Source organism: Vipera ursinii, assembly GCF_947247035.1.
Source record: "Vipera ursinii genome assembly, chromosome: 4".
In the NCBI taxonomy this organism is placed as follows: domain Eukaryota; kingdom Metazoa; phylum Chordata; class Lepidosauria; order Squamata; family Viperidae; genus Vipera; species Vipera ursinii.
Genome location: NC_139514.1, coordinates 117,775,289 through 117,795,307, shown reverse-complemented (window position 1 = coordinate 117,795,307; position 20,019 = coordinate 117,775,289). Strand labels below are relative to the sequence as shown.

At 41.4% G+C, this 20,019-nt stretch overlaps 1 protein-coding gene across 1 annotated transcript in view; it reads left to right on the top strand.

Moving 5' to 3' along the window:
• The window catches only part of ENOX1 (ecto-NOX disulfide-thiol exchanger 1), a gene marked incomplete at its 3' end in the record, with an annotated part of 261,316 nt that overhangs the window by 235,521 nt on the left and 5,776 nt on the right, over window positions 1-20,019 (top strand). The window contains exons 11-12 of the mRNA XM_083361308.1: window positions 4,839-5,023; window positions 18,667-18,774. Coding sequence (XP_083217434.1) covers window positions 4,839-5,023; window positions 18,667-18,774 — 293 coding nt within the window. The remainder of the gene's footprint in view (window positions 1-4,838; window positions 5,024-18,666; window positions 18,775-20,019) is intronic.

Here is a 20,019-nt window from a genome sequence, read left to right as displayed (position 1 = left end):
AAAACTGCCATTTTAAATTGAAAAGGAGCCAAACGAAGCTTCCACAGGAAATGACTTAAGTGTCTTTCAATGCGACTTAATGCGGTAATGCTTCTGTGGTGCCAACATTTTTCCAGCCCTTTGCATTTTATATGTTTTTGTTCTGTTCCGCCGTTGTCGTTTCAGTGGAACTCAAAAGACGGAGACTAACGTTGGTTGGCAGGTTTTCGCTTTGGGTTTTTAGCCTTACAGTCAGATGGACTATGTTTGGGGAAGAAAAAAAGAATATAAGCACGCCAGGAGATTGGATCTAGGAGATCTGCCTGATATCTATTGTGCCAATATACCATTAAAGTTGCTGGATTCCAACGAACCGCAGGACAAATCTGTAGCTGATGGAGGATCTGAAAGTCAGGAATATTTCAGACTTTCAATACAGGAGAAAATTCATAGATCAGGGTTGAACTGGGGAGGGCTTGGTGCTCCCAGGGCTTGGTTGTTTGGCCCACTGGTAGTAAATGCAAGATGGATCTTGGAGTCCTAGTGGACAATCCCTTAAACAGGAGCCAGTCGTGTGCTGCAGCTGCCAAAAAAGCCAACACAGTTCTAGGCTGCATGAACAGAGGGACAGAATCAAGATGACATAAAGTGTTAATACCACTTTACAACGCCTTGGTAAGGCCACACTAGGAATATGGCATCCAGTTTTGGTCACCACGATGTAAAAAAGATGTTCAGACTCTAGAAAGAGTACAGAAAAGAGCAACAAAGTTGATCAGGGGACTGGAGGCTAAAACGTATAAAGAACAATTGCTGGAATTGGGTATGTCTAGTTTGATGAAGAGAAGGACTAAAAGTGACATGATAGCAGCCTTCCAATAAATATCTCAGGGGCTGCCCCAAAGTAGAGGGAGTCAAGCTATTCTCCAAAGCCCCTGAAGGCAGGACAAGAAGCAACAATGGATGGAAACTAATCAAGGAGAGAAGCAACCTGGAACTAAGGAGAATTTTCCTGAAAGTGAGTACAATTAATCAAGGGAACAACCTGCCTCCAGAAGTTGTGGGTGCTCCATATCTGGAAGTTTTAAAGAAGAGATTGGACAGCCATTTGTCTGAAATGGTACAGGGTTTCCTGCCTGAGCAGGGGGTTGGACTAGATGACCTCCCTTCCAATTCTGTTATTCTGTTATATTTTGTTTTCTTGCAGATGTTTTATTACCCAGTTAGGTAATATCATCAGTATTAGAAGGGAGTTGGATTCACCCTTATAGTATATAAGCTTCGAGCTGTCTGGCTCAGACTGAGGGGTTTTAATTTAATAATTGGGTTTTAGTTTTAAATTTTGGGGACTTGAATTAATCAATTGTTTTAACTGATTTTAATTTTTGTATGTTATGCTTTTTTCCCCTGTAAACCGCCCTGAGTCCTACGGGAATAGGGCGGTATATAAATTTAATAAAATAAATAAATAAATATACGGTGGCTTGTCCACTCAGTGTTGGTGGGAATGTGCACGCTGGTTCTTTGATTCGGCTTGTTTAATGCTGAATGTTTGTCTGAGTTGTTAGTTCCTTGATTGGAATATTGTTTATTGTTGGTTAGGTATTAATACTGGTGTTAATCTCTACTTATCTGGGTGTTAACTGCTGGCGAGATCAGATCAACAATTACACAGTAAACAACAACCAAATGAAGTCATATTTTTGTGTTATTTATATTTTCTGATTGAAGCATCCTAGGGTCATGTGACACCCACCCACCCCCTTTGTGACCTTGCCCGCTGCTTTCCATTAAGCAAAGGGGATTCGCTTAATGGCCAGTACTTCGCTTAAAGACTGTGGTTAAAAAAAAAGCTCATAAAATGGGGTGTAAGTCACTTAACAGGGCATTGCTTACCCATGGAATTTTTTTGGGGGGGGATGCGTCCTATTTAAAAAAGGAGGTGGGACTTTAATTACACAGTCATGGCCTCTTAATTTTATTTTATTTTTTTAACCTGTGGAGAAGCCTGCAAGACAGCTGAAGGCAGGTTAAGAGACTCTGTGTGTGTGGGAGAGAACAACGCAATGTACTGCCATTTACTTACAACAGTTCGTTTAGTGCTGGCACTGGAAAAAAAAAAGGTGATTTTTCACACTTATGACCGTCGTAGCATCAAAGGATCAAAATCCGAGCACTTGGCAACTGACTCGTGTTTGTGACAATTGCGGCGTCCCAGGGTCACGTGATCCCCTTGTGCGAACTTAGAGACAAGCAAAGTGAACTGGAAGCCAGATTCATTTGACAGCCGTGTTTCTAACTTAGCAATTCCCTTAGCGACTGTGGTCGTAAAATGGGGCAAACCTCACTCCACAAGGGTCTTGCTTATCCATGAAAATGTTGGCCTCAACTTTGGCCCTAAAGTCCAGAGGTATTAAGAGAAAAGGCAACATTCCAAATCCAACTTTGCACAGAAATTGGGTTTGCTTGTTTGGAAAGAAAGAAACGCGATAAGCTTCTTGAACAGTCTTTGTAGCTCGTTGGGTTTGGCTGCTTCTTCCGTAATTGGTCCCAGCAGGTGGCAATATTCATCGCTGAACTTGGCTGGTTCTTGAAAAGTCGAATCAGGTAAGACTCGGTTAATGTTTGAATGAAAAAAAAAAATCCCAGGGAGATCCACAGCTGTAGGCAGCTGGGAAGTTTTATTTTATCTTGTTTCCAGAAAGCAAAGTCCTTCAGTGTTGGTTACTCAGAAGACAAGATGGTTGAAGTCTCCCTCAACCTGAAGGACTCTTATCATCCCTTTCGCTTCAGAAATAAGATAAATGCTTTCGAATAAACGTTTGCGATAAATGTTCAGCTGGCGGGCGGCTGAATCAAAAGAACAAAAAGTAAAATTGGCTGGCAACTCGGAAGCGCAGGAAACGTTTCTGTGCAGATATTCCAGTCTGGAGGCTTTAAGAAATGATAAAAGGAAACATCTTTTTGAAGGCCTGTCGGAATAAGACGCTTTAAAAACAGGGCTCCTGCTTAGGGCGTAAAGGAACTGAATCTGTGATCTGAAATATTTAGCTTTTCCCATGCAAAGGTTTTGCTGCAAGGTCGTGCGTGTGTTTTTCAGGGAGAATATTAAGCAAACTTAGGGTGGAGAAGAGCCTTGGAGGCGCAGATTGCAGATCAAAAGTTGGCATGGAAATAATGGACCCAAATGGTTGTGTAAATGAGACCAGAAGCTGAAAAAGGATAAGAAATAATATTAAATTAATTCAGTATACGAAGAAGAAGAAAAAAGCTAAGGATATGCCAATGTTCAACAAGCAAGAAAGCATATTCTTATTTTTTTATTTTTGCCACCATTGGTTCATTTTTTTGTGCAGTATCGGACATATGATATGAATCTTGGGCTGAGGAACTAGAAAGGTAAAGCAGGGGGTTGGTCTGGAGGACCTCCAAGGTCCCTTTCAACTCGGTTACTCTGCTATTCTGTTAAAGTTTTCATGTTTGGATTCTAAGTCAAAATTTCTCCAACAGCCCCAATATTTTTTTTTCTTGCACCAGAGTAACATTCAACATAAACTCTTCTGAAAAGGGTGTAATATAACAGGTAAAACATTTCAATTCCAAAATATTAATACTGGGTTTTTAGAATGAGGGTTATTAGTATAAAATCAGACATCCCATCAAACCATAGTTAGGGACTTCCTTGTAAAGTATAGTTTGGGGTAACCAACATTTGGCAGAAGAATCGAGTTATTGAACCCCTGGTGCTTGAAAAAAATAAAAACTATCAAGTAATGCAAAAACCAGCGCATTACTTGATGCGCAAGCTCGAATCAAGATTTAGGGTCCAATCAATGGTTAACATTAGATTATGTTTTCTTAGAAGCCTCAGCCATGTTTTACAATCTGTGTGGAAACTGGTTTATTTCAGTGTCTGGAGGGTCTACCACATAGAGAATTCCTGATAAAGGAGAATATTTATAGCTCAGGGTTGAAATGAGGGGTCCTTGGTGCTCTCTGAGCTGGGTGGCTTTCTTGAAGACATTTCACTACCCAACTAGGTAACATCATCTGTGCTAGTAGGGTGGACAGTCTGAGGCGTGGAAGAGGAGGAGGTGGAGGACAAGGAAGAGAAAGTGGAAGAAGAGGAGGAGGAGGAGGATTGTGGGGTCCTTGGTGCTCTCTGAGCTTGCTTGTTTTCTTGCAGACGTTTCATGACCAAACTAGGTAATAAGTGCTACCTAGGACTCTGCTAGCCCTGATGATGTTACTCAGTTTGGGTAATGAAATGTCTACAGGAAAACAATCAAGCTCATAGAGTCCTGTCAGAGCGTGCACAGTCTTATTGAGTGAGATAACCCAGGAGTAAACACAGTAAACAGTGGCTTTCATCATATGGTGGTTTATCTTACACTATCTACGATATCATACATATACGTTATAATACAGCAGGATCCAACAAACCACGATTACAGCAGGAAACAGAAGAGAGGGAACACATCAGCAGAGCGTTCCCTTTATACAAAGGCTCTTAAAGAGACACAGACCTAGCTGGCTCTTAAAGAGACACAGACCCTGCTGAGTCATTCCCATCATTACACATCTTACATTAGATAAGCTAGTTAGCTGCTAAATCAATACCTTGACAAGCACCAAAGACAGAGACAGTTTCTACCTAAAGGACGGTTAATCGTGGACATTCCCTGGTTAATTCGTAGACTGTTATAACCCTGCAGAAGCGGATGCAGTCCACAAGCTAACTCAGGTTCCATTGCTCTGACAGGCACAGCTGCAACTCTCTGACCCTTTATTTGTCCCAGCATAATAACTGTCCGATCTTGTTCTTTTATCTTAATTACCAAGTCTGTCCCTTCTCTTAGCCTTAGCCGCTCAAGCTTATGCCCTGAAGGAAGAGAACGACAGTCTCCGATGGCAACTGGATGCCTACCGGAACGAGGTGGAGCTTCTCAAGCAAGAGAAGGGCCAGCTGTTTCGCACCGAGGAGAGCTTGACCAAAGACCAGCAACTACAGTTTTTGCAGCAAACTGTCCAAGGCATGCAGCAGGTATATCTGTCTAAAGCATAATACGGCCTGTTCCAATCTTGTTTGGTGGGAAGTTGAAGTGGCTAGTGTTCTTGTGAATGGAGAAACATCTCCAGGTTTGGGTGCAATCACTTGTGAAGTGTCAGGCAGGGAGGAAACAGACTGAAATCTGTTCTACCAAGGAGGCTCCATCTTTGTCCCACGTAGAACTGGTTGCAATGATTGTGGTTGACTGCGTAGGTGACATTGTTCCTCTCATCCTTCTGTATCTTGTCTTTGGTTCCGAATAAGTCCTGACGGAGTGTAGCTGTGTGTTTGTGGGCTATTGCTGTTCCTAGGGATTGGAGAATTCTGGCTGTCATTTCTGACACTCCTTTTGTGTACGGTAGGGTTAGTCATAAGTGACTTTTTTCAGTGCTGTTGTAACGTCAGTCACTAAATGAACCCTGGTAAGTCAAGGGCTACCTGTACTGAGTAATTCTCACCATTCTGCAGGGTGACCTCAAAGGAGATTGAAAAACTAATTCAGAGAACATGGTGTGTGTGTGTGTGTGTTTTAAGTAACAAGCATTGCTTCCTTAGGATAAAGATACTTTAAATTGCCGGCATTCACTTGGGGAAAGATGTTTGATCAACTGTGATAGTTATGGATGTCTTGTATGTTTGTCAACCTTGAACTCATATTTGGAAGTTAAAAAAAATTAACCAAGGAAAACACGCGTCAGATGGGTTCTATGCTTTTTTTAAAAAAAAATACGCAACTGTTCTTTTTCTCTTTTCTTCTTCTTCAGGTTTTTAAAGGTCCACATTTTTAGAACAGGAACAATCAAACAGTGAATTATATATATTTGGACCATTAAATACCAGCAATTGGATTGTAGTAGCTATCTTGCCATTGATAGGATCTGAAAATGAAAATCCAGCAAACTTTAACGGCAGTTTTGCCATTATACTTATAGATTTCTGAGATAATTCTCCACATAAAACTCTGTTACAGTTTAATTTCATACCCAGTATGAAGCATCTAACGAACAAATGGAAATAATGTCTTGTATCCATGGTAACAAATGAGATTTTCTTTACTTGATCTTAAGATGGAATTGAATTATAAACTATGACATTTTAGTACTGAAGGAAGCCTTCACGACTTATATTCCCCAGGCTTAAAAAAACCAGACAGATATTCCATCTTTCTTGCATTTGAACCAGAACCATGCCAGCCTCAACTAATTTTTTTATATAATAATGTTATTAAACATTGCAACTAAAAAGATAAAACCTAACGCAAACTGAAAGAAAAAAAAGAAAATAATAAAAAAGAAAAAAGTGTGGAAAAGAAAAAAATAGAAATGAAAATAGAAAGATGTAGTAAAAAAGAGGAAATATATAAAGAAATGACTTTCCTTCATCTCAGGTGTAAAGAACTTTAGTAATTTATCGTTAAAATACAACAAATGAAATTCTTTTCCTCAAATCTCATCTCTTATCTATAAGCAAATCCTTAAAGCCTCATCTTTTCAGGCCTGATCAAAAGTTCATTAAGAGTTACCAGAGATAACGTATCTATATTAATCTTGAACAAACAAACCAACTTTATCTCCCTTCCTTTTACTTATAACTATTTTGATCTTTAATCCCTTCAAATAATGTCCTAAAACTTGACTTCATTTTTTTTCCTTTGCCCCTTCTCACAATTTTTTTCAAAGCTTTAAATTTGGACCCTTAACCTTTTCATAACTTTCCAAAATTAACAGTTTTAACATCCCTTTTGCTCTTTATTCCCCCCCCCACACACACAAATCCATATTTAAAACTTCTTTCACTAAGAATTGAAGGAAACTCACCTGGTGCTATGAAATCTGTCAATCCAAAGATTCCTTATAGTTAAGAAGCAATTAGCAAGCATTTCCTGAAAATGATTAAGAAAGGAAGTGTGAAAACTTAGTGTCCATAGAGATGCCAACTGCAGTTTGAGCAAGATAGCTACTTCTTCAATTCTCACAGGTCTAAATCTGTTGGAGATGGCTGTTTTGCAATCTCCCTGTGAGAGGAACAAGCATCCGGAGTCACTTGTGGGTGATCTCAAAAGTTCTCCTTGGTCTGGAGAGGAATAAGTTTTCCTCCTTGGCTCTTTATTCAGCCACAGTTTTTCAGTTCATCGTTTCTTTCCCGGAAGTTCCAGCCTCAACTAAATCTGATAAATAATTAAATAAATAATTAAATAAATAAATAATCCACCTAAAATCTTTGACCCTTCTTTCAAACCAGCGGTCCTCTCTGTCCAGAACATGGACTTTGCTGTCTTCAAAAGAGGGGCCTTTGTCTTTTAAATTCAGAATCTTGTCCTGATGGGTTTGTTCTATGTTGTGTCTGAAGAAGAACTGAAGGAGTTTCGTGGATGAGAAGTGAAACATCTTCACAGAAAAACAAAGAAAGTCTAGTTGCCTCCTGAAAAAGCACCTTTGGGACAACCGTGACCTGGATGATGGAGAATCTCCACCGACGCTCCTTTGAAAATGTTTTGCTTCTCATCCAAGTAGCTCCTTCAATTCTGAAGACAAACTGAAGAAGCTTCTTAGATGAAAAGCGAGACGTCTTCACAGAAAAACCAAGAAAGTCCAGTTGCCTCTTGAAAAAGCCCCTTTGGGACAACCGTGACCTGGATGATGGAGGATCTCCACAGGCATTCCTCTGAAAAATATTTTGCTTTTAAAACCCGGCTGACACTTTGCTCAAATCTCTCTGAATCTCCCTTTCTGGGCTTTATACATGGAATCTTCCTCCATTATAATAACAATAGCCCTTAGACTTATATACCGCTTTACAATGCTTTTCCACACTTATGACCGTTGCAGCAGCCCCGTGGATCACGTGATCAAAATTCAAATGCTTGGCAACTGGCATGTACTTATGACAGTTGTAACATCCCGGGGTCACGTGATCCCCTTTTGCAACCTTCCGAGAAGCAAAGTCAGTGGGGGAAGCCAGATTCACTTAACAACCGAGTTACTGGCTTAAGAACGGCAGTGATTCACTTTAGAACTGTGGCAAGAAAACTCATAAATTGGGGGCAAAATTCACTTAATAAATGTCTCACTTAGCAACAGAAATATTTTAAGTCCGTGATATGCCTCCTTGGAATTCTCCTTCTGGAGACACCCACCATCTAAACTGGATGAGTACCCTTTACCAATGAAACTTTTATGTTCTCATAAAAGTGTTTCTAGTACGCGCCGCTAAGGGAAAAACGAAATTCATCTCCTTGTCTTTTGGATGTCTGATGTTATAATTCCTTGAGAATCTTTGTTTAATCTGTTTCCCTTCATGCTGGGGACTTTTGCCAAAAGATGTAGATAGATATGATCCTCAAGCCTGTTTATGATAACTGCCAGACGACTTTGGCTACTATTATAATCACGAAAAACGTCGCTTCTGCAGCCAGCCTCTCTGTCTAGTGGGATTTTTTTTTTTAACTTCCAAGTACACGACCGAACGTTGTTAAACATTTTCAAAAGCAGGCTCTTGTCTGAATCATATCTGACACAGAATTGGGAAGCTTCCTTAGGAAAACAGAAAGACGCGTTCCGGACTGCCTCTTCGTAGGGCTGGGAAAAGTTTTCAAAGGACAATTGATAAAGCATTTTTGCAGAAGCGAAGAATTCTAGTGGAAAGGTTGAAACGGCCGTTGCTTCTGAAAGGGTGAATGGGGCTATTTCCCCACATCAGTGGGATGTGAGAATAAAGTGTGGGGCCCAGAGGGAAGAAAAGGCACTCCTGGGCAACAAATGAGGCATCTCAGCCCACAGGAGGGCAGGGAAAGCATCTTGGAAGGGACCCTCCCCAGTTGTCTGGAACGTAAAGGCAGGGCAGGCCAAGACATTCTTTGAAACTTGCAAGATTGATGCCAGCCCTTTGAGGGTGGCCACAATTGCCAGCCCTTTCAGGTGGTCAATATTGAAGTCAGCCCTTGGAGATGGTCAAGGTTGATGCTAGTTCTTCGAGATGGTCAAGGTTGATGCCAACTCTTTGAGATGGTCAAGGTATGCCAGCCCTTGGAGATGGTCAATATTGATGCCAGCTCTTGGAGATGGTCAATATTGATGCCAGCCCTTGGAGATGGTCAAGGTTGATACCAGTTCTTTGAGATGGTCAAGGTTATGCCAGCCCTTGGAGATGGTCAAGATTGATGCCAGCTCTTGGAGATGGTCAAGATTGATGCCAGCCCTTGGAGATGGTCAAGATTGATGCCAGCTCTTGGAGATGGTCAAGATTGATGCCAGCCCTTGGAGATGGTCAAGGTTGATGCCAACTCTTTAAGATGGTCAAGATTATGCCAGCCCTTGGAGATGGTCAAGATTGATGCCAGTTCTTCGAGATGGTCAAGATTGATGCCAACTCTTTGAGATGGTCAAGATTATGCCAGCCCTTGGAGATGGTCAAGGTTTATGCCAGCTCTTTGAGATGGTCACGGTTATGCCAGCCCTTGGACATGGTCAATATTGATGTCAGCCCTTTGAGCTGGTCAAGGTTGATGCCAGCCCTTGGAGATGGTCAAGATTGATGCCAGCCCTTGGAAATGGTCAAGATTGATGTCAGCCCTTTGAGATGGTCAAGGTTGATGCCAGCCCTTGGAGATGGTCGATTGATGCCAGCCTTTGGAGATGGTCAAGATTGATGCCAGTTCTTTGAGATGGTCAATATTGATATCAGCCTGTTGAGCTGGTCAAGGTTGATGCCAGCCCTTGGAGATGATCAAGATTCACACCAGCTTTTGAGATGGTCAAGTTTGATGCCAGCCCTTGGAGTTGGTCAAGACTGATGCCAGCCCTTGGAGATGGTCAAGATTGATGTAAGTCCTTCAAAGAGATCAAGACTGATGCCAGCCCTTCCAGGTGGTGGTGAACCTGTGTTTGTAGAGAGCTTTCATTTTCTTCCTTCCATTTCTACACAATGCCTGAGGTCCCCTTCCTAAGAACTGGCTGAAAGCAGATATAGTTTGCGTAACATTGTTTTGTCACAGTAGATCCCTCCCGTCAGATCGGATTAAAATCCCCTGTTACATAAAACGAAGAATTGCAAACTTTAAAGGCAGACGTGATCTTCCCAATGCAGGGAAATAGTTCTGATTATGGTCTCTTAAGCATCGTATGGAATTCTGGAACAGTTTTAGTGGCATATGGAAAAACAGAACAACTTCAGCAAGGGGTATCCAGAATTCACCAACGCAAACCAAATGCAAAGACGAGCGAATGGCAAGAGAAATGTTTTGTCTGTCAATTAGGTTCTTTTGGCCTACACACAATTGTTGACGGGAACGAGAGTAATAGTCCCTGTCAGCATCCTTTTTCCATTGAATTAAAAGTCCCATCAGCCAGCTAAAGACTAATATCCTCTTATTCTGTAAATTGAAAAAGGTACAGTATGACTATTAAGAGGTGGGCATAAGCTGCAGCAGAATGAACAGAGAGATCACTTAAATGTGGACAATCCCTTAAATATGAGCCAGCTGTGTGCTGCAGCTGCCAAAAAAGCCAACAAAGTGCTAGGCTGCATTAACAGAGGGATAGAAGCTTCTTCAGCTCTGACTGAATGGTGGGGAAGGGAAGGATTTATATTCTTTGCAGTCAGCTGGTCATTAGTATTCTTTCTGACAGTCACTGAGGCCACCTGGAAGCTTACCTGTGTCCTCAGGGACACCTGAGTAGTGCAAATGGGTGCGGAGCCTTCTTGGAACTGCTGAAAGGATTGTGTTGTACACAGGAGATGGGTGGTGTCATGTTCCCCCCCCCTACTTCTGTTGAGAGAGGGATGTTTAATTTTGACCCAGATGGCCTCTTTGAACCCTCTTTCAAACCAGCGGTCCTCTCTGTCCAGAATGTGGAGTTTGCTGTCGTCAAAAGAGGGGCCTTTGTCTTTTAAATTCAGAATCTTGTCCTGATGGGTTTGTCCTATGTTGTTTCTGAAGAAGAACTGAAGAAGCTTCACGGATGAGAAGCGGAACATCTTCAAAGAAAAATAAAGTTGCCTCTTGAAAAAGCATCTTTGGGACAACCGTGATTTGGATGACTTGAGAATCTCCAGAGACGTTCCTGTTTATCCGTATATACACCACTATATACTGTACAGAGATGTGAATGTGTGCATCTCTACACACACACACCACACACAAACGCACAAATCCCAGTCTTCTCTGCTTGGAAAGCACCGCAAATGTCAACTTAATGATAATCTCAGCAAGAATCTAAGCAGTTGCCCATCTTTTTCTTTTGCGTTCTCTTCGGAAATGTTTCCTGACAAATGTTTTCTGGTACGGAAGATAATAGATTGCATCGGATCATGCCTGTCTATTTATTTCTTTCATTACATTTATTACAGCCCTCCATTCCAACACACTCTGAGTGGCTTTTAAGAGGAGGGATTGAAAGAGAGAGAGAGAGCGCTGATAATTCTCTTTTTTATTTAACCTCTCCTAAAGAGCAGCAATATTCTGGTTCCTTTTCTTGGCGTACCTCTCCGTTTTCCTCGTTTGAGACTGAGCTAAGCGCATCCCATAACAATGAAGACATTCCTTAAAAGTGTTAAAGGATTTTTCCCCCACCCACCCCGCCCCAAAGGTATCCTCAAAAACCCAACCCATTTCATTCTTTTCCAAAGCACATCGTAGAGATTTAAATTTAAATTAACAAATTTAAATCTATCAACAATTTATAGATTTAATCAATAACTCCCCACGGTGCCCTTATTTATCAGTGAGGTTAGGCCTATGCAGCTGTCCAGATGTAATAAACACCTAGTTTGAAAGAAAAAAAATAGCCAATTCGACAGATGCAGAGGATACCAGACACTTGTCAACCCTTCAGAAGGGATCAAGGTTGAAGCAATAGCCAATAGGGATGGGATAGTTAACTCCAGTAAGATCCTGGTTAAAAAAAAAAGGATCACACGTGTAAGCTAATCAAATCATGCTACTCGTAGTCCTTGATTTGCAACTGCTCTCTTGGTGACCATTCGAATTTTTAACAGCATTGAGAAAAGCGACATACGACCGTTTTTGCCCACTTACGACCAGGGTGAAGCGTCCCCATGTCACGTGATCAATATTCAGAGGCTCAGCAACTGGCATGTACTTACGACGGGTGCAGCGTGCCAGGGTCCACGTGATTTCCCTTCTGACAAGCAAAATCCAGGCGGAAGCCGGATTCCCGTAGCAACCGTGTGGCTCACTGCAGGGATTCCCTTTAGAAACATCCGCAAGGAAGGTCGTAAAATGGGTCAAAAGCTCACTTCACAACCCACCTCACTTAGCAACGGAGGTTTTGGGCTCCGTGGTGACCTTAAGTCAAGGAGTGCCTGTATCTGTGAATTGATATGCTTACCGACAACCCAAGGACCTTTGGCAAGAATTTCCAAGGGAAAGAATGAGATGCAACCTTCTAGAAATGAGAATTATTATTGATTATCAAAGAATTTTGGTTTTTTTAGTTTCACACCAAATTGTTAAGTTCACCCCTCTCTCTCTATGCCAGGGGTAGGCAACCTATGCTGGCTCAGGAATTCTGGGAGTTGAAGTCCATGAGTCATAAAAGAGGCGAGGTTGCCTACCCCTGCTCTATGTTCTCAAGTTCTGCCTTCTCCCTAACCAGGAACGGCCTTAGCTATCTCTCCTTAGCCAGCTGCCTCCTCCGATCAAGGAAAGTCTGAGGGTTTTTTTTATTGAAAAGTTTTACAGTACATTTTTTAAAAGACAAAACCCCTCCCAACCCCCTCCCCTCTCCCCAAACCTCCCCAACTCTTCCCTTCCCTCCCCCTCCCCCCTCCCCGACTTCCCAGAGCTAAATACAGGGTATAAAAATACAAACAATCATAATCTACCATATGCAAACAACAATAAAATATTAAATTCTATCGCACGTTAACTCTTATTAAAATAACTACAAGTAATTTATATATCACATAAATCCAATACTTATTCAAATGCTAGGTGAAACTTTTTAGTCCCGTATTTATTCTGGATGTAATCAATCCATCTTCTCCACTCCACAATGTATCTCTGTTGCGACTGGTCTTTCAAATACGCTGAAATCTTTGCCATTTCCGCCAAATTGGAAACTTTTAAAGTCCATTCTTCTATAGTCGGCAGTTCTTCCTTCTTCCAATATTGTGCTACTAAAAGTCTCGCTGCCGTAATTAAATTCAACATCAACTTAGTGTCCACAACAGTAGTATCTGTAATAATGCCCAGTAAAAACAATTGCGGACAAAACCTTATCCTTTTCTTGAATATTTTTTGCATATTCCACCAAATTTTAATCCAAAAAGCTTTAACCTTTTTACAAGTCCACCATATATGAAAATACGTTGCATCTTCACAACCACACCTCCTGAGTTTTGACTAATTTTAGAAGTTTTATCTTAACTCTAGAACTTTTTCCCAGTGCTAAGCAGCCTTGGCTGAAGATGAGGTTAATAAATGATAGATGGGCCGACCTTTTCAAGACAGTATTGAACTAAGTGTCAACTCCTGGCTAACTGCAATTAATGGCACGTTTCTTCTTTGTAGCATCTATTTTCCTTGTGGCTGTGCAACGTAAGTCACCCTTTTTGTTTCCTCCACATATGGAGACTTGGATTCCTGGGGCATTTAGCTTAATTGAAAAACAATTGCATACTTCATCGTTACCAGTTTAATGGGCGGCTTTTCATATTCTTTGTAAAAAAAAAATAGCAAGAAAAACATCTCTCTTCTTCTGCTTCTTTCCATATTTTCCCCCTCCTCTTCCCCCTCCCCCTCCTCTCCTCCTCCTCCTCCTCCTCCTCTCCTTCTCCTACCCCCCCTCCTCCTCCTCCTCCTCCTCCTCCTCCTAACAATGATCAACCATGTCTTATCCAGAACATCTTTTACACATTTGGGGATTTTTAACAAGGAAATGGAACGATGTACTAACCAGAGCTCTGTTCTTCGGTTTAATTAGATTAATATAGCGAGAAATTCTTTGCAGATGCGAGAAATTCTTTGCAGATGCAAATGAATATGCCGATGAAAGCAAAGATACAGGGAATGCGTAGCTGTTTTGAACTTTACGTTCACCAGGCAAAATAAGGGACAAGGAGAGCACTTCCATCACCCCTTGAGTATACGGGCTCCATATCTTTTGGGCTCCATGTTGAGCTGGAAAAGTTAAATGCCTTTTCATAGCCCTCAAATTTCCCTGATAAGCCAGTTTGGTCCAGTGGTTAAGGAACCAGGCTCGAAAGCAGGAGACGGTGAGTTCTAGTCCTGTCATAACCGTGAAAGCCAGCTGGGTGACTTTGGGCCAATCACCAGGAGATGGTGAGTTCTAGTTCCATCTTAGCCATGAAAGCCAGCTGGGTGACTTTGGGCCAATTATCAGGACACTGGGAGTTCTAGTACTGCCTTAGACATTAAAGCCAGCTGGGTGACTTTGGACCAATCAGCAGGAGACTGAAAGTTCTAGTTCCATCTTAGACATTAAAGCCAGCTGGGTGACTTTGGACCAATCAGCAGGAGACTGAAAGTTCTAGTTCCATCTTAGACATTAAAGCCAGCTGGGTGACTTTGGGCCAATCAGCAGGAGAGGGTGAGTTCTAGTCCCGCCTTAGACATTAAAGCCGATTGGGAGACTTTGGGCCAATCACCAAGAGACGGTGAGTTCTAGTCCCACCTCAGGTATAAAAGTCAGCCAGGTGACTTTGGGCCAATCTCCTTCTCTTTCTCTCTCTCAGGCCAACCCAACCTTACAGGGTTGTTGTGGTGCTTGAAAACAGGAGGAGGGACGACATGTTGCAGATACTCACCGCCTGGAGTTGTTTCTAAAATAAAGGCGGGATCCAAATAAATAATAAGTAATAAGTAAACATGACCATCGGTCGCCAACTCTTCCCTTCCCATTCCTGGGGCTTTTGACTGCTGATACATCGATTTTCAAGGGTCCACTCTCCCCGCAGAGAAGAAAACCATTTTTATTTTATTTTTTGGCAATTCAGCGCAAATCTATTTCAGATTATAGCTTCGCAGAAAATGAGATGGCGGCGGGCCAGGGACTAATTATATTAAAGGGCTGTGCGCATAAAATATTTATGGGCTGCAATGTTTATCCCCGTGTTATTAAAGCCAGAGGCTCTCCTTCAGCAAATAAGACTTTAGCCCAGATAGAGATGTCGGCGGCTTTGCGGTGGGTCGTGCCGGCGAGGAGTTTTAGGACGTTTTCATGTATGGCAAAGCTGTTCGTCACCAGGAGAGGGATGCGTCTTGAGGCCGAGCTGCAGAGAACTGCAGGCCGATCTAAATTTGTGTCTCCTCCAGTCGAGACGCAGCCGCAAAAGCAAATAACACCAGAGCCGGGAGCAAAGTTTGAAAAAGGCCAGCGGTGTGAGACGCTACAATCCGAGAGAGATTTCTTCCAGGAAGGCAGAGAGAGAGAGGATCCCACACAAAAGGTGTCAGGTTTTGAACTAGGTGGACAGCCATGGACAACCTGGAAAGGGATTCGCGCCTCACACAGTGCCTGTCAGGACTCCCGGCCCTTCAGGTCAGGGTTGTCCCAAAGGTGCTTTTCCGGGAGGCAACTGGACTTTCTTTGAAGATGTTTCCCTTCTCATCCCCGAAGCTTCATCAGCTCTGACCAGATGGTGGGGAAGGGAAGGATTTATACTCCTTGCAGACAGCTGGTTGTTTGCATCCTTTAAGAGAGTCACTGAGGGCAACTTGGGGGTTTATCTGCATCCTCAGTGTCACCCGAGTGGAGCAAATGGGTGTGGAGCCTTCTTGGCTGCAGGATGTTTTTCTGCCCTGGCTCCCTTCACTGTTGGAGACAAGCGGAGGCTGTTGGGGATGTGTCTGTGTGGTCTGCATCTCCATCTGAAGCGCAGATGGTTTCTCTAGTCTGCCATGTTTTCTGAAAATCCGTTCATGCCCCCTTTGAATGACGTTCGTCCCAAAGGCCGTGGCTAAATATTGGGCATAATTACTTTTGTATTTATATTTTGATATTTATTGCCCTGTACACCACCCTGAGTCCTTCGGGAGAAGGGCGGTATAGAAATTTAATTAATAATAATAATAATAATAATAATAATAATAATAATAATAATAATAATAATAATAATAATTTATTTTATTTTATTTTTATTTTAATTCCATTTATATCCCGCCCTTCTCCGAAGACTCAGGGCGGCTTACAAGCTAATAATAATAATAATAATAATAATAATAATAATAATAATAATAATAATAATAATAATAATAATAATAATAAATGTCTACAGAGATTTTCCATCCTCCAGGTCATGGTTCACATAGTGTGTGGGATGGAGGGTTTGTTGTCACTGTGTGTTGGGGGGAGAGAGCACAGGGGGAGGCTCAGCTAATCTCAATGTACACATGTTGTACTTTGACAATAAAGGTTTATTATTATTATTATTATTATTATTATTATTATTATTATTATTATTATTATTATTATTATTATTATTATTATTATTATTATGGTTGTCCCAAAGGTGCTTTTTTCAGGAGGCCTCTGGCCTTTCTTGTTTTTCTTTGAAGACGTTTTGCTTCTCATCCAAGAAGCTTCTTCAGCTTTGACCAGATCCTTCCATTCCTCACCACCCAGTCAGAATTGAAGAAGCTGCTTGGATGAGAAGCTTAACGTCTTCAAAGGAGAACAAGAAAGGTCCAGTTGCCTCCTGAAAAAGCACCTCTGGGACGACTCTCTGCATAAATGGGGCAGAGTATCCTCCCTTTAGTGTGACTATGGGGGCCCCCATCAAACTGTAGATCCCATTGTGCCTGGCTGTAACCTGAGGGCATGTACAAGGAGTCCTTGACTTACAACAGTTCATTTACTGACTGTTCCAAATTACAACGGCACTGAATAAAATGACTTATGACCATCATGCTGGTGATGACCTATAAAGCCCTACATGGCATGGGTCCGGATTACCTACGGGAGCACCTACTGCTGGCGTCAACTTCCCTCCGTCCTGTACGCTCCCACAGAGAGGGCCTCCTCAGGGTACCACCGGTCAGAGAACGTCGGCTGGTGACCCCCAGGGGGAGAGCGTTCTCGGTGGGCGCGCCAGTCCTTTGGAACCGCTTACCGGCTGAACTACGGATGGCCCCCGACCTTCGCTCCTTCCGGCGTGATCTAAAAACTTATCTATTCGAACAAGCCGGCCTGGCCTGATGGGTTTGGGGTTTTAACACCGTTTTTAACTAACGTACTACATTGGGCACAATCATTTAACTTTAAATCTTGTATCCTGTATTCTTATTTTTATTGCCCTGTACACCGCCCTGAGTCCTCCGGGAGAAGGGCGGTATATAAATCAATCAAATAAATAAATAAAATAAATAAATAAATAAATAAATAAATAAATAAATAAATAAATAAATAAATAAATAAATCTTTCACCCTTACAACTGTTGCAGCATCCCCAGGGTCACATGATCAAAATTCGGGCGCTTGGCCACTGACTCGTATTTATGATGGTTGCAGGGTCCCGCAGTCACGTGATCCCCTTTTGCAACCTTCGGACAAGCAAAGTCAATTGGGGAAGCCCAGATTCAGTTATAACAACCGTGTTGCTAACTTAGCCTCTGTGACGCACTGTAACAAGTGTGACAAGAAAAGGCGCATAAAATAGGACAAAACTCACTTAACAAATTTCGCATTTAGCAACACAAATTCCAGGCTGGTCGTAAGTTGAGGACTATCTGTATAGCAGTCCGGCATTTGACCTTTTTTTTTTTTAAATAAATGATGCTGCGCTTCAGTGGTTAGATGGCCTAGTCATTTTTGTTTGAACGTAGATTTTTTTTAATCTTTATATTTTACTGTGTTTTTAATTTAGGTGGAACATTTATATATTTATATATTTTTATTTTATTACATTTATATACCGCCCTTTCCCGAAGGACTCAGGTGATTACAGGGTGATTAAAAAACCAAGATACAAAAGTTAAAAACAAATTTTAAAAAAATTATATTTGTCCCTGCATAAATAAAACCCCAGATAAAATAAGATTAATCCTCAGCCTGGGCCAGAGAGCTCGAAGAGCCAGGTCTTCAGGCCCCAGCGGAATGAATGGAGGTCGGGGGCAGTCCTCAGCTCCACTGGCAGCTGGTTCCAAAGGGCAGGCGCCCCCACTGAGAAGGCCCTATCCCTGGGTGTCGTCCGCCGGCAATGTCTTACCGGTGGCACCCTGAGAAGACCCTCCCTGTGGGAGCGCACTGGACGAAGGGAACTTGATGCCGGCAGCAGGTGTTCCCTCAGATATCCCGGACCCAAGCCATATATATACTCTATGTTGTAAGTCCATGCATGTGATAAGAGAGGGAGGGGCACGAGGGCTCGGCGGTTAAAGAGGCTGAGCTTGCATGCTGGAGAACTGACAACCCGGGTTTGAGACCCAAGCATTGTGAGATTGGGTGAGCTCCTGTTCCTTGCTCCAGCTCCTGCCAATCTAGCCGTTCGAAAGCATGCAAATGCGAGTAGATAAATAGGTGCCACATCGGTGGGGTGGCTGAGGAATTCTGGGAGTTGAAGTCCACAAGTCTTAAAGTTGCCAAGGTTGAGGACCTCTGCCGTACGCTAAATAAATCAACCCTCCATAATTCTCAATGCCCCTTCTTGTTTTGTAGCAACTGTTGAAAATCCAAGAAGAATTAAATAACAAGAAGTTGGAACTTGAACAAGCAAAAGAGGAACATTCCCACACGCAGGCCATGCTGAAGATCCTGCAGGAACAGGTGAGTACCTTGTCAGGTGCAAGGTTTGTCCTCTCGGTTTGGATTGGCCTCTATATAGCATTTTAAGCAGCCACGTTTGCCCTAAAGTGTAAACTGAATGGAGAGGCTTCAGCAGTGTGTTACTCCAGGAGTCCATAAATAAGTAAGCTGAACAACTTGCCTCCAAAAATTGTGAATGCACAACACTGGAATTTATTAAGAAGAGACTGGACAACACTTTGTCTGAAGTGGCATAGGGTTCCTGCAGCGGGTTGGACTAGTGGACCTCCAAGGTCCCTTCCAGCTATTCAATTCAATTCAATTCAATTCTATTCTATTCTATTCTATTCTGTTCTGTTCTGTTCTGTTCTGTTCTGTTCTATTCTATTCTATTCTATTCTATTATTCTTCATTCTATTCTATTCTATTCTGTTTTCTATTCTATTCTATTCTTCTTCATTCTCTTCTGTTCTTCTTCATTCTATTCTATTATTCTTCATTCTATTCTATTATTCTTCATTCTATTCTATTCTATTATTCTTCATTCTATTCTATTCTATTCTATTCTATTCTATTCTATTCTATTCTATTCTATTCTATTCTATTCTTCTTCATTCTCTTCTATTCTTCATTCTATTCTATTATTCTTCATTCTATTCTATTATTCTTCATTCTATTCTATTCTATTCTATTCTATTCTATTCTATTCTATTCTATTCTATTCTATTCTATTCTATTCTATTCTATTCTATTCTATTCTGTTTCCTATTCTATTCTATTCTTCTTCATTCTATTCTATTATTCTTCATTCTATTCTATTCTATTCTATTCTATTCTATTCTATTCTATTCTATTCTATTCTGTTTTCTATTCTATTCTATTCTTCTTCATTCTATTCTATTCTATTCTATTCTATTCTATTCTATTCTATTCTATTATTCTTCATTCTATTCTATTCTATTATTCTTCATTCTATTCTATTCTATTCTATTCTATTCTATTCTATTCTATTCTATTCTATTCTATTCTATTCTATTCTATTCTATTCTATTCCATTCCATTCCATATTTTCTATTCTATTCTATTCTATTCTATTCTATTCTATTCTATTCTATTCTATTCTATTCTATTCTATTCTATTCTATTCTATTCTATTCTATTCTATTCTTACTCTACTCTATTCTTAATCTACTCTATTCTGAGCAAGGGAGAAAATGTAGGCAAAAGGGCAAATCAGTCTTCACAGGATGTCTCAGAGGGTCGAGA